The sequence below is a fragment of the Argentina silus genome (genome assembly GCF_951799395.1).
Source record: "Argentina silus genome assembly, chromosome: 8".
Taxonomy (NCBI): domain Eukaryota; kingdom Metazoa; phylum Chordata; class Actinopteri; order Argentiniformes; family Argentinidae; genus Argentina; species Argentina silus.
In genome coordinates this window covers 3097292-3114483 of record NC_139662.1, presented here as the reverse complement: position 1 = coordinate 3114483, position 17192 = coordinate 3097292, and the positions used below count along the sequence as shown (strand labels likewise).

Genomic DNA, 17192 nt, shown 5'->3' with positions numbered 1-17192 from the left:
ATAACAGGCCCATTCGTGGCGTCCTTGCACTGCGGGCTGTTTAAGAGCTCTGGTTATGGCCCCCGCAAGCGTGGCAAGATTCCTGGCGTGTCACAGGAGTTAACAACATCAAATCACTGCTGAGCCCTTTCAACCTTACCAGACATCCCTGTCTATCACTCTCTCTCTCTCTCACACACACACACACACACACACACACACACACACACATATACGGTTCTAAGGGCCAGTAAGAAATATGCATACTTAGGACAAAACATCTGGAGTATGACCATACATGGTTAATTTGTTTAGTGTTGCTGTTGTCATTATCAGAGTAATTTGTGCGATCAGAATAATTTGTCCGGCGCTGTGTAAAATATCTAACTATGTGGTTTTATACTTGTCTGTTGAGGTAAATTGTTTGAGGTTCAGCTCTGTTGTTCATCTGATTTTATTTTATTGACATGAGTGTAATCAAATTTGAGTCATCATTTTATGGGACCTGGCTCAGCTGAAGAATTGCATCATTCAACACACACACATACACACACACACGCACACACACACACACTCACACACGCACACGCACACGCACGTGCACGCGCACACGCACACACACACACACACACACACACACACACACACACACACACACACACACACACACACACACACACACACACACACACACACACATACAGGCACACCCCACATCACACCACACACTGACAGTCTGATTTACAATGTGAGCTAGCCCCCAAAGAGAGCTTTAATTTAATGAGGTAATTATACACTGGGGGCAGGAAGCAGCCGCACTCTGATTTACACACACACAAACTGGCTGTGGTGCTCTCTCTCTCGTTCTCTCCCCCTCCCTCTCTATCTCTCCCTATCTATTTCTCTCTTTCTCTCTCTCTGCCTGGAAACAGGAACCCTCTTTGCTCCAAGGGCAAGTGTCCCCTGCCCTCCCTCTCTCTCGCCGCTTCCTGGCACAGAGCACTCTCTACTGCATGGGCCTTAATTCCCACCCATCCATTTTTCTCATGTCTCCTTGGGCATTTCACTGTGAGAATGGTCACAATCTCCTAGTGCAGACTCACACAGTGTACAGCCTGCATAACGACAAGCTCAGCTGACTGGCTCAGCTCTCATTCTGACAGAGCAGACCACACACACACACACACACACACACACACACACACACACACACACACACACACACACACACACACACACACACACACACACACACAGCACACAGGCCATGTACTGTATCAGCATGCAGCCAAGTGACATGACAAATGAAGTCAACATGCAGTATTAGTCATGTTGTTACTGCGGCTCCCGGAGGAGGAATCATGAGGAGGAGCTCCTGTCTCCTCTGGTTGTCGTGTGGACTTACTAGGAGGAGCAGAGGTCAAATGAGTGGAGCTGCAGAGCAGGATTTAGCTCCTGAGGCTGAGGCCGCTACTGCGTAGGACGACGTGAGTTTTGCTCCATGGGAAGAGAGTTCTGTAAACATGTGACTATGTCAGAGAAACTGGTGAGTCAGCTGTAAGACGAGATGAGATGAGATGAGATGAGATGAGATGAGATGGAATGTGAAAACCAGCAGTGTCTGTCAGTGAGAGCTCTGATAGTGTTTGTAACACCAGCAGTCATGGAGTTTTCGCTTTCTGAGCAAATCTAGTCTACTGTGTGTGTGTGTGTGTGTGTGTGTGTGTGTGTGTGTGTGTGTGTGTGTGTGTGTGTGTGTGTGTGTGTGTGTACATCGGAGGAACCATGCATGCCTAATGAGTGGTAATGACGCAGCCCTCTCCTTAGCCCAGAGGCTCACAGATGCACTGGGCACTGGCAGCAAGCAGCAGCTGGGCTTCGGCTGAGACAGCACATTCACATAGTCACACAAAGTCTCTTTCAAATAAGCTCTCTTTCTCTCTCTCTCCCTCTCTCTCTCTTTCTCTCTCTCTCTCTCTCTTTCTCTCTCCCTCCCTCTTTTTCTATCTCTCCGTCTCCTCTCCCTCTCTCCCAACCCTCTGAAACAGCTGCTGCCGATGAGTAGCTTCAGCTTATCGGCTTAATATCACATCTCCCTCAACAGAGGTCTATAAAAACCTATAGAATTCATTTGGGGGGGGGGAAGCAGAGGTGTTGGGTAAATGCACACATTACCATGATAAAGTAGCTAGGTGGGCAGGAGGAAACAGAGTGGCAGTGACAGAGCTAAGAGAGAGAGGGAGGAAAAAAAGGATAGAGCATGAGAGAGAGCTTTTAAGTCTTGGGGGGGGGGGGGGGGGGGGGAGTTTGAAAGCTGAAGAAAATCCAGTTGCGGATATTAAGAGGCTTAATATAAGAGCTTGCCAAGGCTGCATTTTGCTGCGTGGGCCCCTTCAGTTAGCATCATCCTTGACAGAGGTTATAGTCTATTCAGTAAGAGAGGAAGGGGATCAGGGGGAGGCAGAGAGAGAGAAAGACAGGTACAGAGTGACACTGAGATAGATAGGTGGTATGACGTAGATAGGAGGTCATGCTTCATAACTATGGCTTGACACCTTTTTATAGGGGAATAAAACACTGACTGGGCATGTCTTAGTAGAGAGTGGTGCTGGATCCAGTTCTCTTAAGTGTTTCCATGAGGAAAGGGATCAGTAGGAAGCTGAGGAGGGTCGAAACGGGAATGGGAGTGACTTCATGATTCACGATTCCCTAAATACGATATGGTTTATTCCCTAAATAGACATTATTAAACGCTCTGGATAGGGTGAAAAGGATAGGATAACACAGTGTAAAGCACACATGGCAAGATGAAGCTCATTCTAATTAGCTAGCATGTCTCCCAGGAGAGGAGTTACAACTGGAAGACAGTTGGACTTGGAGGGAGAAGGGGAGAAGTCCTGCAACTGCTGTACAGATGATATTGACCTTTCCTTTCCCTTGGACTCAAGTCAAGTCCATTTTCAGTGTATTTTTTTTTTTTTACACTAAATGAAATTGAGTTTTCACTGTACTTTATGTACAGGGGTGGGTTTAATTGGGATTAAGGGTGATTGGGAACTCAAGCTCCTTGATGTCAGCCCAGGTCATAATATCAACAGACAAGAATGTCAAAATCCTAAGTGCCGGTCACAGTTTTAGTATGTCCTGGGACAGATAGATACTGTAAGACTACTATTGGCGATGCTGCATTTGATAGAAGTTCTTACCGTGTTTGAAGTGTGGTAGTGAATAAATTGCTGATACAATTGCTGATACTATATCTCTCTCTGCAGGAGGTATAAACCGGGCGGGGGCGATCCCAACATTCTTGCGGACCCCTACAATGATCCAGCCCCACCTGGACATGAAGCAGTTCCTACAGTTCCCTGTGGACACAGCACCGCCCCCACACAGCATGGGCCTCTTCCACAACTTTAACACAGTGAGTACACACACACACACACACACACACACACACACACACACACACACACACACACACACACACACACACACACACACACACACAAACATACAAACCACTCTGTTTATCATCTTTCAAATGATTTTGAGAGCAGCAGCAAGGTAGCATTTACAGTATAATGCCATATACTGTACTTCAAAACATGCATATATTGTACAACCTTTGAATTTTTTGTTTGATGTGTTGTTTTTCTTCATTTGCCCTATGAATATCTGCATGGTTCCTGGAGGAGTTCTCTGTGTCCCCAGCCCATTAATTATAGCTGATCATTTTGATTAGAAGGACATTTACCATTTCACAAACTCAGCATATTCACCACTGCTGTGCATTCTCCAGATTGCATTAGGAAATGCATAAACACTGTGTGGCTCAGCAGAATGAAAAGCAGCAAACTGTCCCTCTGGACTGTATATGGGGCAGTTCCTGTGGTGTGTGTGTGTGTGTGTGTGTGTGTGTGTGTGTGAGTGTGTGTGTGTGTGTGTGTGTGTGTGTGTGTGTGTGTGTGTGTGTGTGTGTGTGTGTGTGTGTGTGTCTGTGTGTGTGTGGTCATTTTACTACCCATTCACTCTAATAGACCCATAGACCAGAGCTGGAAACAGCCTCAGAATGGACTAACTAGTAGAATGGTCTATCTAGTATATTCACTGACTGCTAGAGTTACAAACACCCTAGTTTCCTGTTTTCAGATCTTGCTCTGAAAACCAAAATCACACTCCCTCCTACGTCCTTTAGATGAGCTCCATGACTCTGTCTGCAGTGTTCTTTTGCAACACGATAAATATGTCCACTGGTCCACAGGGATCCAGTGACTGGTAATAGCTGGCGTTGGTGACGGACAGCCTCCAGTAGTTTTACTGCTGTCTGTCCAGTAGATGGAGATATTGGAGAAGCTCAGAGGACGACCTGACCTCACTGCCAGGCAGGACGTAGTCAGACACCACCATTAAACGCTTTAGTGCATTGTGTGCTCTAAAAGACAGTGGGGTGCTGACACGGGCAAGGATTCGCTTACACACATAATAAACCAGGTGTTTTTATTGAAAGTCCATGCAGTCTGAAATGTAGGCTCCTGGTATTGCTTTAATGTAGTACAGTATGTATAACAACCTATAGAATGCTGTATGTGTTCTGTTGCTTGTGTCATAGATGTGGTTGTGAAAGAGAGGATCAGTCACTGGCTACAATACATGAAGGTTCTATAAGGCACAGACTCATGTCTTCAGGTGTGTTGAGAGGATTTCCTGCATTTTGATGACATTCTGTGTGATTGTCTTTGGTCAGGTCTATAGGGATGTAGGGAAGTAGATAGAGGCTCACTTCAGTTCTAGCCTGGGTGAGTTTCTGCACTACTATTGTCATAGACAAATGTTTATGGGTCTTGGGCTTTTTGGAGAGTATTAAAGGAATGTATAAACAATTCCCTGCTTGAGCGGTCGGTAATTTAACCCTTCATGGACGACACAGTGCACATTGTACTGGATTATTAAAAGTAACTTTAGTCAATGTATAGCCATAAATTAGTGTTAGATATTAGTTTCGGTACTGCAGCTGGGATTGTGTCCCATTCAGGGATGGTTTGGCATGCTGTACAATATCTGAAGCCTGTCTCTGTTACTGAATTGGCAGTTTGCTGTTATGATGTAAGATTCACTCTAGCTGCCACACACACACACACACACACACACACACACACACACACACACACACACACACACACACACATACTTACACACTCTTTACACACTATTTTTAAATCAGTTGAACTTAAACAGAATCTGTATCAGGAGGTACAATAAAAGGCTAAATGGAAATGTGAGAGGAATCCTCCTCACTCCTGCTGCTTCCTCCACTGGCCACCAGTGGCCGCCAGAGACTCCTTTATTGTTTTCCTTAATTCACCTCATTTAGTTAATTGGCTTTACCTGTGCCTTGTTTTAGTTCAGCCTTATAAGCCTGGCGTGTCCAGCACTTGTTCTATGATGGAACTGTGTTTCCCTGTGAAGTTATAGAAAAGCTAACGTTTGATTTTTGCAACTCTGAGTCCTGCCTCCTTTGTGCACTTGGGTCCACCTAAAACCACCCCCAAAAAGCCCCCCAAAAGCCCAGGGCTATGGCCCCAAGGTCTTACCCTGACCTGGGACCATGGGGAGATTTGGGGGATTTGTTTGGGACTTGGGCAGGGTTTAAGGGGTAGGTGTGCGATGTATCCTGTACCCTCTCATTGTTTGGCTAGGCTACTCTAGACTGCTACTTGTTATGTTAGATAAGCATAAAAATGCGATATAAACCATTATGTTGGTTTGGAGCCACACTTAGAAGCATGCATATGCACTATTAAGTTTGCACAGCTGCGGGTAAGCACCAGTTTAATTTCATGGTAAATGTGATGGCTCACCTGGCTGGCTAACTTAACGATCTGTGCGAGTTTTCCTGTACATTTACAAACTAAATAAATGCCTCACATTCAACCACACAACTCCTTTGCTAGTTTGAAAGTCATGTTACTAAGAAATTCGCTGAGGAAAAAACTTAAAATTTGTGACAGATTTATTGTTAGTAGTCAAGCTGGTTTGAGTGAAACTTGCTGAGAAACACGTTTCTGACGACGTTGATAGTTGAAAAAACGCCACAGGTGAAGTGTAGCTTTAATGTGATTTGTCCTCCACCTGCCTGTCTGGCCTAATGTGCCCTAAGACATTGATGAATAATTTGTCTGCAGCAGCAGCAGCTGCTGGTACAGCCGGGCTGCTGAGGTGTCCGCCACGCACACACACACACACTCTCGCTCAGGCTGCAAAGTCAGGAATTTCCGATGAAGGTGTATAATCATGCAAGCCATGCGCAGACTTGTTGATGCTCACCTGCTGCAGCAGCAGCAGCCCCCCTCCCCTCCCCTCCCCTCCCTCCCTTCTCCCTTTCTCTTTCTCCAAACACTTAAACTTTCCCTTATCACCTCAGGTCTTGAGGTCAGGTCTCCCTGTTGAGAGTCTCGGTTCACACAGCAGTCGCACTTCTGAATGTTCCTTCAAAGGACCTTGGAAGAGAGAGTTCACTAGGCTAACGCTATGATTTGGCATTATGGAAATGAAATATTAACCATTTGAATGACTCATGGTGCAGTTCCATTGGAGACTAGATGAGTTCTGATGTGTGTAATGAGGTTTCACTGAAAGTGCTTTCATATGTGCATGTGTTTGAACAGTTGGTGGTTACTGCAGTGCGGTGCTGGGTGGGGGGTTGTGGAGAGGGCAAAAGTTCCCCACTGGCTGAGGATGACAACAATTGATAGACGGAGAGAACAGGGGAGGGGGAGATGGAGGGGGGAGGAGAGGGGGAGAGAGCATGACACCGACTGCATCTGGACAGATTGTGGGAGTGTGGAAGTATGTGTGTGCGTGTGTGTGTGTGTGTGAGAGAGAGAGAGAGAGAGGGGGGGGGGGGGGAGAACAGTGAAGGAGAAGTACTACCGGGAAGCGTGCTAGAGAGAAAGGAGCAGGAGAGAGAGAGAGAGAGAGAGAGAGAGAGAGAGAGAGAGAGAGGCTGAGCAGAGTAGACAGGCACTTGCTAGCGAGGTGATGTGTCAGTGAATAACTAAGGAAGGAGAAACTCCTCATGGCAACTACAACTGCTCACATAGCTGCTCCATAGACACAAAGACAGGAAGAGAAGAAGGGAGAGGGAGACGGAAAGAAGGCACTAGATGGAAAGGCATCACTCGAAACACTGTGATTACTCTAGACCAGAATAGTGTGTCGAACAACCAGGAGGCTGAATGAGTGAGGAGACACAAACACACGCTCTCACACACACGGGTGTACCAATGCAGCTCCAAGCCCCAGCTGACACGGAGGAGAAGAGGGTGAGTACCAAACACCACCACCAGTAGTCTACTGTAGTGTAGAGTTGAACACCGGCAGATATAGAACTGAGGGGAGTGATGTAGATGAGGTATTGCACTCTAATCTGGGCAGGACTCAAAAGTGGAACTTCAGCTTCTAAGGATGTTTTATCTGGCATGGCACAGTTATTGCTCACGCTGCCAGCATAGCCCTACTGCGCGCAACAGAGCAGCAACATTTTGGACTGCAGGAATTTAGCCTGTCGAAACATTTAATTGCAGGACAATGATAGATAGACAGATAACACACTTCAGGGAGAGGAGAGAGACAAAGGATGAGAGAGTGGGAATAAAGGTTGGTTCTTAGTTTTGGGTCATGCAGTTGTTTTGCGCTCTGTCAAGAGATTTATGACATGCTGCTGTTTGGGGGTATCTCTGAGACACTGTATGGTGTCTGGTTCGTGTTTTAAAGAAGCCATTAGACAAAGAGGGGCTCCCCCATCTGTTGACATGTGCTGTCATTTGTTCACACGTGCTGTGCTGAGTGATGCTGCTCAGTGGTGTGTAGTTAAGCATGTGTGTGTACCAGAGAATTAGTCCCTTCCTGTGCCACTTAATTAAGTGTTGTACCAGAGATTGAAAGTTGTCACTTTCTGGAGAAACCTTCGGACCAGAGGGAAAACAGAACCTGTTGTCTTAAGGGCTCGCTTTTCGTTACGGTTTATCTCCCAGGTGGAGTGGAGTAACACCCAGAGTACTGGGCTGGACTGAGGAATTCAGTGACTCAATATACAGTGCTGCACCAGGCTGTTCAGTTCTCATTAAACTGACTTTATAGGGCTGTTGGTCAGAGCCTGTATTTTAGGGACTGGACACCCACACAGTGAACAGTCAACTGTTCAGGCATTTTTGACCAACATTTGGATTTTTTCGATTAGTTTGCGACTTGTGAAATGTTACAGTGGGGAGCATTGCGATGAGTTAGCTGCAGGCTATAGCTAGCTACAGTAATCACTTGAGGTCTATGAAAGTATGCCAACATAGCTCAACATTGTTGGCCATATCCATAATCTACTCCCTCTGTCTGTGTTCTGTGGGACGGTCTTTATACAGAAAGAGCAGCACCAGGGGAGCATTCTGTAGAACGTTGGACAGATGAGTTTCGGGGTAGTGGGAGGAGAAGAGGGGTGGGGGAGGGAGAGAGAGATAGAGAGAGAGAGAGGGGGGGGGGAGTGAGAGATAAAGAGAGAAAGAGAGAGAGAGAGAGAGAGTATGAGAGCCAAATGAGATAAGAATGTGAGATTTTTCAGGATGTCCGGCGCTAGGCCCTCTCTCTCTCTCTGTTCTACAGATGGTGTGTCTCTATACTGTCACTCTTCTCTATGTCTCAGCCCTCCCCTCTCTGTTTACCCTGTTTCCTCTGGGTTGCCTGGTTACAATCCCACTGCACATTTTCACATTGTTTTTGTTTGACTTATTCATTTGAAACTCTCACCCGTCTCACCCAGCCAACTTAAGTTTGTTTTATAAACGTGGCTTGCTCTCGCTGTAAGACAATGGAAATAAAGGCATCAGTATCGTATTTCATCTAGATATGTTTTTGGATCAACAAGACAACTTTAGAACCGGAAAATGTGTATGTATGGCTTCCTTTATAGCCTGTTTTTTGGGATAGAGGAAAAATCGGTATTGTTGTTTATTGTGTTATGTGAAATGGCTGCCTTCGCAGATATTAGCATACGTGCCCTAGAATACGTACTAACCCTAACCCTAACCCGGCGTCTGACTAAAGTAAGATTTACAAAGGATTTCACTTGGACATCATCATGGATGTCATCCAAATCGAGGTGTAATAACGTTTTATTTTGTCTAGTTAAGCTGACTGCCAATGCCTGCGTACACAAGCTGAAGTGAAAGCCCACACCAGCGACGGATTCTCCACTAATGCTTTTGTCAATTAAACATGATTGCAAGATAAATGAAGGCATCAGACATAGAAAGATCAGGGCTATGCGTTCAGACACACACACCGGCTGATTATCCTGGGTCTTTGTGTCATGTGACATATGTTTAAATGGGGGCTTAGCCACCGGCCCATTGGACTGCAGCTAAAGCTAGACGGTTACATTTATACTTAGTGGCTAACATCCCCCAGTGATGGACATCCCAGCTGAAACAATTAGTGCAGGGTTCAGTCACTCAGTTCACCACTGGCACACATACCCTTTTCACACCGCTGAGCTGAATCCAGCTGAGCCGAGCTGAGTTGTACTGTGCCTGCCTGGTTACGCATCCACCATAGTTACTGTAACAATGCTGGAAAGTATAAAGCCCATTCCTGTAACATCAAAACCAGCCTTTCTTAGGATTCTGCAGTACAGATATGACACTGACTGTGATGCCAGCTGTAGTACATCAACACTTGTCTAGGACGGTCTGCTAAGCTGCCCACACACAGACAGAGACCTATGAAGCTGCAGGACACTGCTCATGGGTTATGGGTAAGGCTAACATCGGTCTCTATAGTAGTACAGTAGTATGCAGGGATGAGTGTTTGTGCACAGATGTTTGGTCATTTCTCTCAGGCACTTGAGTGGGACACCTGAGGTGGGCCTGATGCTCCATGTGTTCTGGAGGGCACATGGTGTTCACCGCTATACCTCAGAATTATGGACTGGGCTGTCTGGGCCAGACACTGGGCCCGTGAGTGAGGCACCATGTAGTGTACAGCACTCATTCCTCTCTCTCTCTTCTCTCTCTCTCTCTCTCTCTCTCTCTCTCTCTCTCTCTCTCTCTCTCTCTCATATAGATGGACCCAGTCCAGAAGGCGGTGATCAACCACACCTTCGGAGTCCCATTGATCAAGACCAAGCGGCCCATCATCTCCTGTAACGTCTGCCAGATCCGCTTCAACTCCGAGGTACGGCCCAGCCCAACCCAGCCCAGCATACCTCATACCTCCACCACCCAGCCTCCACCCTCACTTCCATCACCCTCCACCCTCACCCACTCTCTCTCCTCAGGGATCTCTTTGTACAGCTATTTCTTCTGCTTGCTGCTGTTTATCTCTTTGGACAACATAGAGACAGTGAACGTATTTCGTACATCTGTTTGTGTTTGGCAGTGGAGGCCTCATTGGAATTCTGCTTATTTAAGGAGAGTGAGAATTCGGAGAGTGAATACAGCTCTGCAATATCAGCCCTAGAGCGTTGCTGGAGAAGCCTTGAGAGCGTGAAATAGGATTTTCCCCAGCATTTCAAAGGGATTTTCTCTCTCACATCAACATGGAAAGTTGATTAAGATCTTGGGCGTATGGAAAGTCATTTCATATAAGCATACCAAGAAGTCAAAAGCTCTCCAGAAATAACTCCCTCAGTGCTTTTTCGTGCTATAAATAATTTGATTAATCCATTCCTAGCTGCATGTACATGCATTATATTGTAATAGTATTAATGTATGTGTGTGTAGAATGCGATTTGTCAAAGCAAAACAGATCGATATCTTTTCATAATGATAAAATCCCATGTCACCCTTAGTAAACCATGCTATCAATGTACAAATATCAGGAAAAATCCCCTTTAGTCTGCAATGGAAGTTGGCTCTGCTGGGCTGTAGTATTCTGTAGCATAGACGTTCAGAGCCAGGGTGGACGTCCCTCCCTCCATAGCACACACAGACAAGGGAGCGGTCCCGCAACCCACATCTATTTCTGCTCCCTAGGCCTTCAATCAAGGCCTCCATGTGGTCAGCTGTGGTGCATACATGTCTTCTAGCCCTGCTCTATAAAAGTAGAGCTCTCCATAGGCCAACACAACAGGAAATGGTTAGATGAGAGGAAAGATGGTCAGAATTATTCTATTATGCTTTGGGAACTTGACCATATCTATGAAACAGTAACAACACCTGTTATACACTATTATGTTCTAAGAATTCATATTTTAAGCCACCACAGTTTCCTGTCCTCATGATTTCATGGACTATTAGATACAAAAATTTAGCCAAAACGAGGTAGAGCCTTTAGTATATACCGAACTGTTGCTAGCTAGCTAGCATGAACATGAGTTTGAAGTGAAAGCACTGAGTTACTCTACAGTGTGTTATGCTGCATACTGTAGATGTAGAAACATATAGTTAACACCACATTTGTTTTAATCCTTAGCTAAACAGAGGACAAGGTTACATAAGTATGTGCACAGCCCCAGAGTACATTTCTGACGCATAAAAGCGTTTGATGCAGGGATAAAGCCCACTCTTTATAGCCAAGCATGTGACCCTTTAGCTAAACAAGCTGGACACATAAACATGCCGGTAAATATTGACGCATGCCAACCAATAACGAGCTAAGTACTTTACCTCCCTGGGACTATCTATGACTCCCCAACAGCTGCCCTGCTCTGAAATGGACCCCTGAGTGATTTCAGCACCCCCCCACCCCTAGTGCAGTACATCACCTCCCAACAAAGTCCCCCACCCCTAGTGCAATACTACCCGTCGCAACAGAGCCCTCCACACCCTCTGCTCTACCCATGGTCGACAGTTGAGGGGACACAGTCAGGGCAGGGTTGGGTTTCATATGACCACAGCTCCAGAGCAGAGGTCATTGATCCCTGGAATGTGTGTGTTTCTCTGCGTGCGTGCGTGCGTGCGTGCGTGCGTGCGTGCGTCTGTGATGTGTGTGGTGAGTGTGAGTGCGTGCGTGCGCATGTGTGTGTACACTACACAGCTTGTGTGTCACGTTTGGAGGGACATCTGCAGCAGTCCCTGAAGTCCAGACTCAGCAGGTGACAGGCGGCAGGCACACAGAAGCACTCAGGCGTACAACAGTATACTATAACACACCTTCTCTTTGCTGTCACTATCATAGTCACTCTAAACTGTACAGGTAAATGGTCACACTGCAGTACAGCAGCAGTGTCATACAGAACAGTAGGCTCTTTGTCAATGGGAGAGAAAGAGTCTGCAGTACAGTAGACTCCTAAGCTTAGCTGGAGAAACGCCGCTCTTGATCAGGATTAAGCTGACTGAACAACCTCCCAGACACTTCTCGGTTTTACATCATATAAGTCAGAACTAATCTGTCATGGATGACATACAGTATATATTACATTGAAGAATAGTGCTTTATAAACCCAAGTACAGTTAGGCATTGTTCCAGCTCAGGATAATCCATCAAACAGGAGTAAATGTTGCGCTCTGCTTTCATTTTTATCTGTTGAGCTTCAGTTTTCATCACTGTAACACACGAACTGTACGATGACTCAGACGGGCCAGAGAAATGAATGGCTACTGACCATATCGTGATTAGTAGATATGTATCTCCTCAAAAGCCATCCCGTCCTCATCCCATGCTCAAGTCATTTCACGCTTCATTGTGCATTCATATTATTCCCTCATCCCTGTGCGCCGTTCACACAGTATTATTTACAGTGCAGAAAAGCCTCAAATTGGCTGCCACTGCTTATCATAAGATGCATTCGTCAAGGGCGAGGATTATAATGCCACTCTGACAGCCCCACTGCACTCTGGGAGACGAGGAGAGAGGGAGTGATGTGGCGGCCCCCCGTGTCCCCCAGGTCCCTTTGTGCGGGGCGATGAGGCGAGAATAACCTTGCCGTGCTGCAGGAGTGACGTCACAGCCTTGCTTCCGCTGCATTGGTCAACGTCACTGCTGCAGCATGACCAGGCTTGCTCCTGCCCCTCCCTCCCCACCCACCCCCCCCTCCCTCCCTCCTTTTGTCCCTCTTCTTCCCTGTCCTCATCTGGAGTTGCAGCTGTGCTGTTCTGTACTGTGTGTGTCTGTGTCCCAGCTCTCCTCGGTGTGTCTCTGTCTCTGAGAGGGACACAATGTGCAGCACGTCTAGGTCCCATCCACATGATGGTGACACCAAGATCATAGTCCCGTCTAGCTCCCATGCACATGGTGGTGACACCAAGATCATAGTCCCGTCTAGTTCCCATCCACATGATGGTGACACCAAGATCATAGTCCCATCTAGGTCCCATCCACAGGGTGGTGATACAGAGATCATAGTCCCGTCTAGCCTTCCTCACATGTTGGCTCTGTGTGTGTTCACTCCATCCAGAAAAAACATGGCCACCTGCCCCTTGGCTTGGCTGCTTCTCTCCAGGGCTCGACAGGAGAGGTTAAGAAAGCTTCCATGTCTGTGCCGCCACACTGAGGCCACATCTCCCCCCCTCCCCCCCTCCCCCCCTCCTTCATCTCAGCGATCACTCCTCTTTTAACACTCCTCCTTTCACACCATCCCTGATCTGCTGGCTTTAGACTGGCAGGTCCTTAAGACCCCAGGAGGGCTACGATTACAGGAGACATGCTATATACAGGGCCCGATCTGTCATCACCAATTACAGCCCTGGGCTTTAACATAGGCCCTGCCTGGTTCCCTGTAGGGAGGAGGGGGACACACCTCAGTCCAGAGGGCCAGGGCCAGGGCCAGGGCCAGACCCCCCCCCCCCCCTCACAGTTCAGCCATGGCCCAGCCAAACACCCCCCTCCCCTGCCAAGCCCGTCTAACCCAGACCTGAGCCCACGGTCGGTGTGGTGCTCCGCGGTGCCACTTGATTTCTCCATTCCTTTCAGCGCCTGGCTGCAGCAGCTGTCAGCACTCAGGCCCATCGTTTTTTTTTTACCATAATCCTGCCACTTAATCATCATCATCCTGATACAACAATTATGCGTCCCGGCCAACATACACATACACACGCACGCATGCATGCATGCAGGCACACACCCAGGGGCTTGAGGCAGGCCGTTTTGTGACTTTTAGCTGCGCTGGGACGAGGCAATATGTGTGTGTGTGTGTGTGTGTGTGTGTGTGTGTGCGTACATGAGGACATAGTCCACAGATGACAGCTCCTTTTGGTGCAGTTCTAGAAATATTCACCATGGTGTCACAGACAGACAGACAGACAGACAGACAGACAGACAGACAGATGGTCCCACACACTGAGATGGGGTAGAGCTCTTCTGATGGATGACTCACCACCGTTGTTTACCCCAGAACAAACACATTAGCCAGTAGCAGGCCTTTCAACAGAAGATTTAGCCACGCTATGCTCTGTAATGGATCCCCTGTATTGTGTTTTTCTCTGCTGGAATGCTGGACATTCCCCAGTCCCTACAAACCGGCTGTCCATTCCCACTCTCTTCCTACCGCCATGCCATAGACACTCCACTCCCCAGTAGCATGTTTATTTAAAATACATTTCTATAAGCAAACAATTAAGTCAGAGTGTGGCTAAGCGAGGTCTGAGGCCTCTGTGGAGCAGCTGTAGCCAAGCCTGGCATTTGTGTGTTGTTTTGTAAGGGTCCACCACGTATGCCAGCCTCCCATTGATAATGTATACAATGTGGGGGGGGGGAGTGGAGCTGGTGGGGTGTGTAGGGGTGAGGGCTTATGGGGCCATAGGCAGACAAGATGGCATCCCACTGACCGGGGAGTTCAACCCCCCCCCCCCCCCCCCCTCGAATGTCTCTCGACATGGCTGTAGTAATGACATGGCTGGAGCCTCAGAGGCAGTGGAGCCATGTAGGAGAGACAGGCCTCTGTGGAGGAGAGAGGAGACACACGGAGGCCTGAGGTCTGGACCACTACTGCCTGCCTGATGATAATGTATCAGAGACAGACAGATAGATGGAAGGATGGACAGACATGCAGGCAGACAGACAGACATGCAGACAAACAGAGAGAAAGAAAGACAGACATGCAGGTAGAGAGACAGACAGACAAGGCAGGCGGACAGACAAGCATCATAATGCAGACAAGCAGGCAGGTAGGAAGACAGGACAGACAGAACAGATGGACACAGACACAGACACATACACAGACACAGACACAGACACAGATACAGACACAGACAGAGAGACAGACGGACAGAAAGACACAGGTAGACAGACAGACAGACAGAGAGACTGGGTTCCACTGTCATATGGTGTTTCCATTACCACACTGGGCTCATTACTGCTCAGATCACCTGTTACAGACTGCATCTCTATCCACTGTAAGCCTGCCTGCAGGCTGTAGTCTCCTGTCCCTGGTGTGGATTGAATAACATGCCAGAGTCTGAGACACTGTTAGTGTGTGTGTGTGTGTGTGTGTGTGTGTGTGTGTGTGTGTGTGTGTGTGTGTGTGTGTGTGTGTGTTGTGGGGCCAGGCACAAAATTCAAGTGTATGACATCAGTATATCAAGGTGGTGTGCACTGTATTCCCACACTGCTGCAGGTGGTGTGTGTGTGTGTGTGTGTGTGTGTGTGTGTGTGTGTGTGTGTGTGTGTGTGTGTGTGTGTGTGTGTGTGTGTGTGTGTGTGTGTGTGTGTGTGTGTGTGTGTGTGTGTGTGTGTGTGTGTGTGTGTGTGTGTGTGTTGTGGGGCCAGTGTTTTCCAAACTTGTGTAATGTTTTATTCACCTGTTCTCACTAGTCTTCATTTCAGTTAAGCCCTATTCTCTTTCTCCACTCCATAGAGCCAGGCAGAAGCCCACTACAAAGGCAACCGCCACGCCAGGAGAGTCAAAGGCATTGAGACCTCCAAAAGTCGTCCTCTGGAGGGGGACAAGCCCCCGCCTGTCCCCACCTCCTCCCCCTCACCCCCAGGACTCCCGGCCGCTGCCTTCGACAGCGACCCCAGCAAACCAGGTGAGACCTCATGTATAGCATATTGTTTGGACCCTCAATACCAGCAACATACTGGTTGTATACTGCAGTACTACATCCAGCACGATTCCATCACTACAGGCTCATTAATGTTGTGAAAACAAACCTTGTCATCCATGGTCAGAATCTAATCAGCCCATAGGGAAATGAACTAAAGAGGAAGTGCTGAGGGAAATGAATAGTGCCCCACAAATATGAATGAATAACAATCACAACAGTATAATTACAGCAGGCCTTGAAATATGTTGTTGTTCTTCTTTGTGGTTCCTCTCTGTGTGTGGTCTGACCTGCGTTAGAGTCTGGTCTCCCATTCCCACCAGCAGAGCAACACAGGACCAGCACAGCTCAGCACAATTCAATTCAGCTTAGTTCAACTCTGACTGCTGTCCCCCTGACCCTGGGATCACAAAGGCCAACATGTTCCACTTCATATCACAGTGCACTGATACTCACAATATTTGCATCAGGATCAATCTCAAAACATCATTATTTGGGCAGATTTGAAGTAAATATTACAAAAATGTGATGCTATCACTTGTAGTATTTTTCCAAACTCATGTTTGATTGACAGAGCTCTCGTCTATTTGAAATATTTCTACAAGGAAATTAACCCAAGGCTCAGACTGAGGTACAGCACAGCAAAGACAAGCGGACCACAACCAGACAGGATAGATATGTCAGCTACTCCTAACAAAACAGATTCCCTTCCAGCAAACAGATTGATATAGGGACAGGCATCATTATTGGGTCTGAAATGTTATCCTCTATTCTACTGGAACATTGAGAGGCCTCTATAATGTTTGTCTTGTTAAGAGTCTGACCTCAGAGAAACAGGTGACTTTGATTGATGGCATCACAATAAGGCACTTTCTTGGCAATGTCAACCAGGGACCCCTTTGCAGTGTGATTATAGAACTATGGGCCTGTGTTGTTGGGTATTAGAAGGTCATTTGTCACACAGTCAAAATAACTGTATGATCTGCGAGTAGGGAGGGGGTTAAGGCGGCTAAGTACAGTAAATGAGAGAGGGAGAGAGGGAGAACGAAAGATGGAGGAGAGGACGATGGATTCAGTGGAAACTAAGCCAACATCTATAACGGGATGGATACAGCACAGCTAACACCTAACCCTAATGAAAAGTAATTCAGCAGATTATTTTATTGGTTGTTAGGGACAGAGGGCATGATGGAGGGTGTTGCTGCTCTCTCTGTCTCTGTCTCTCTCTATCTCTCTATCCATCTG

General features: G+C 47.2%; 1 protein-coding gene across 1 annotated transcript in view; it reads left to right on the top strand.

The window, feature by feature from the left end:
- The window catches only part of znf385a (zinc finger protein 385A), a 54325-nt gene that overhangs the window by 24296 nt on the left and 12837 nt on the right, over positions 1-17192 (top strand). The window contains exons 2-4 of the mRNA XM_083674489.1: positions 3252-3400; positions 10090-10200; positions 15761-15932. Coding sequence (XP_083530615.1) covers positions 3252-3400; positions 10090-10200; positions 15761-15932 — 432 coding nt within the window. The remainder of the gene's footprint in view (positions 1-3251; positions 3401-10089; positions 10201-15760; positions 15933-17192) is intronic.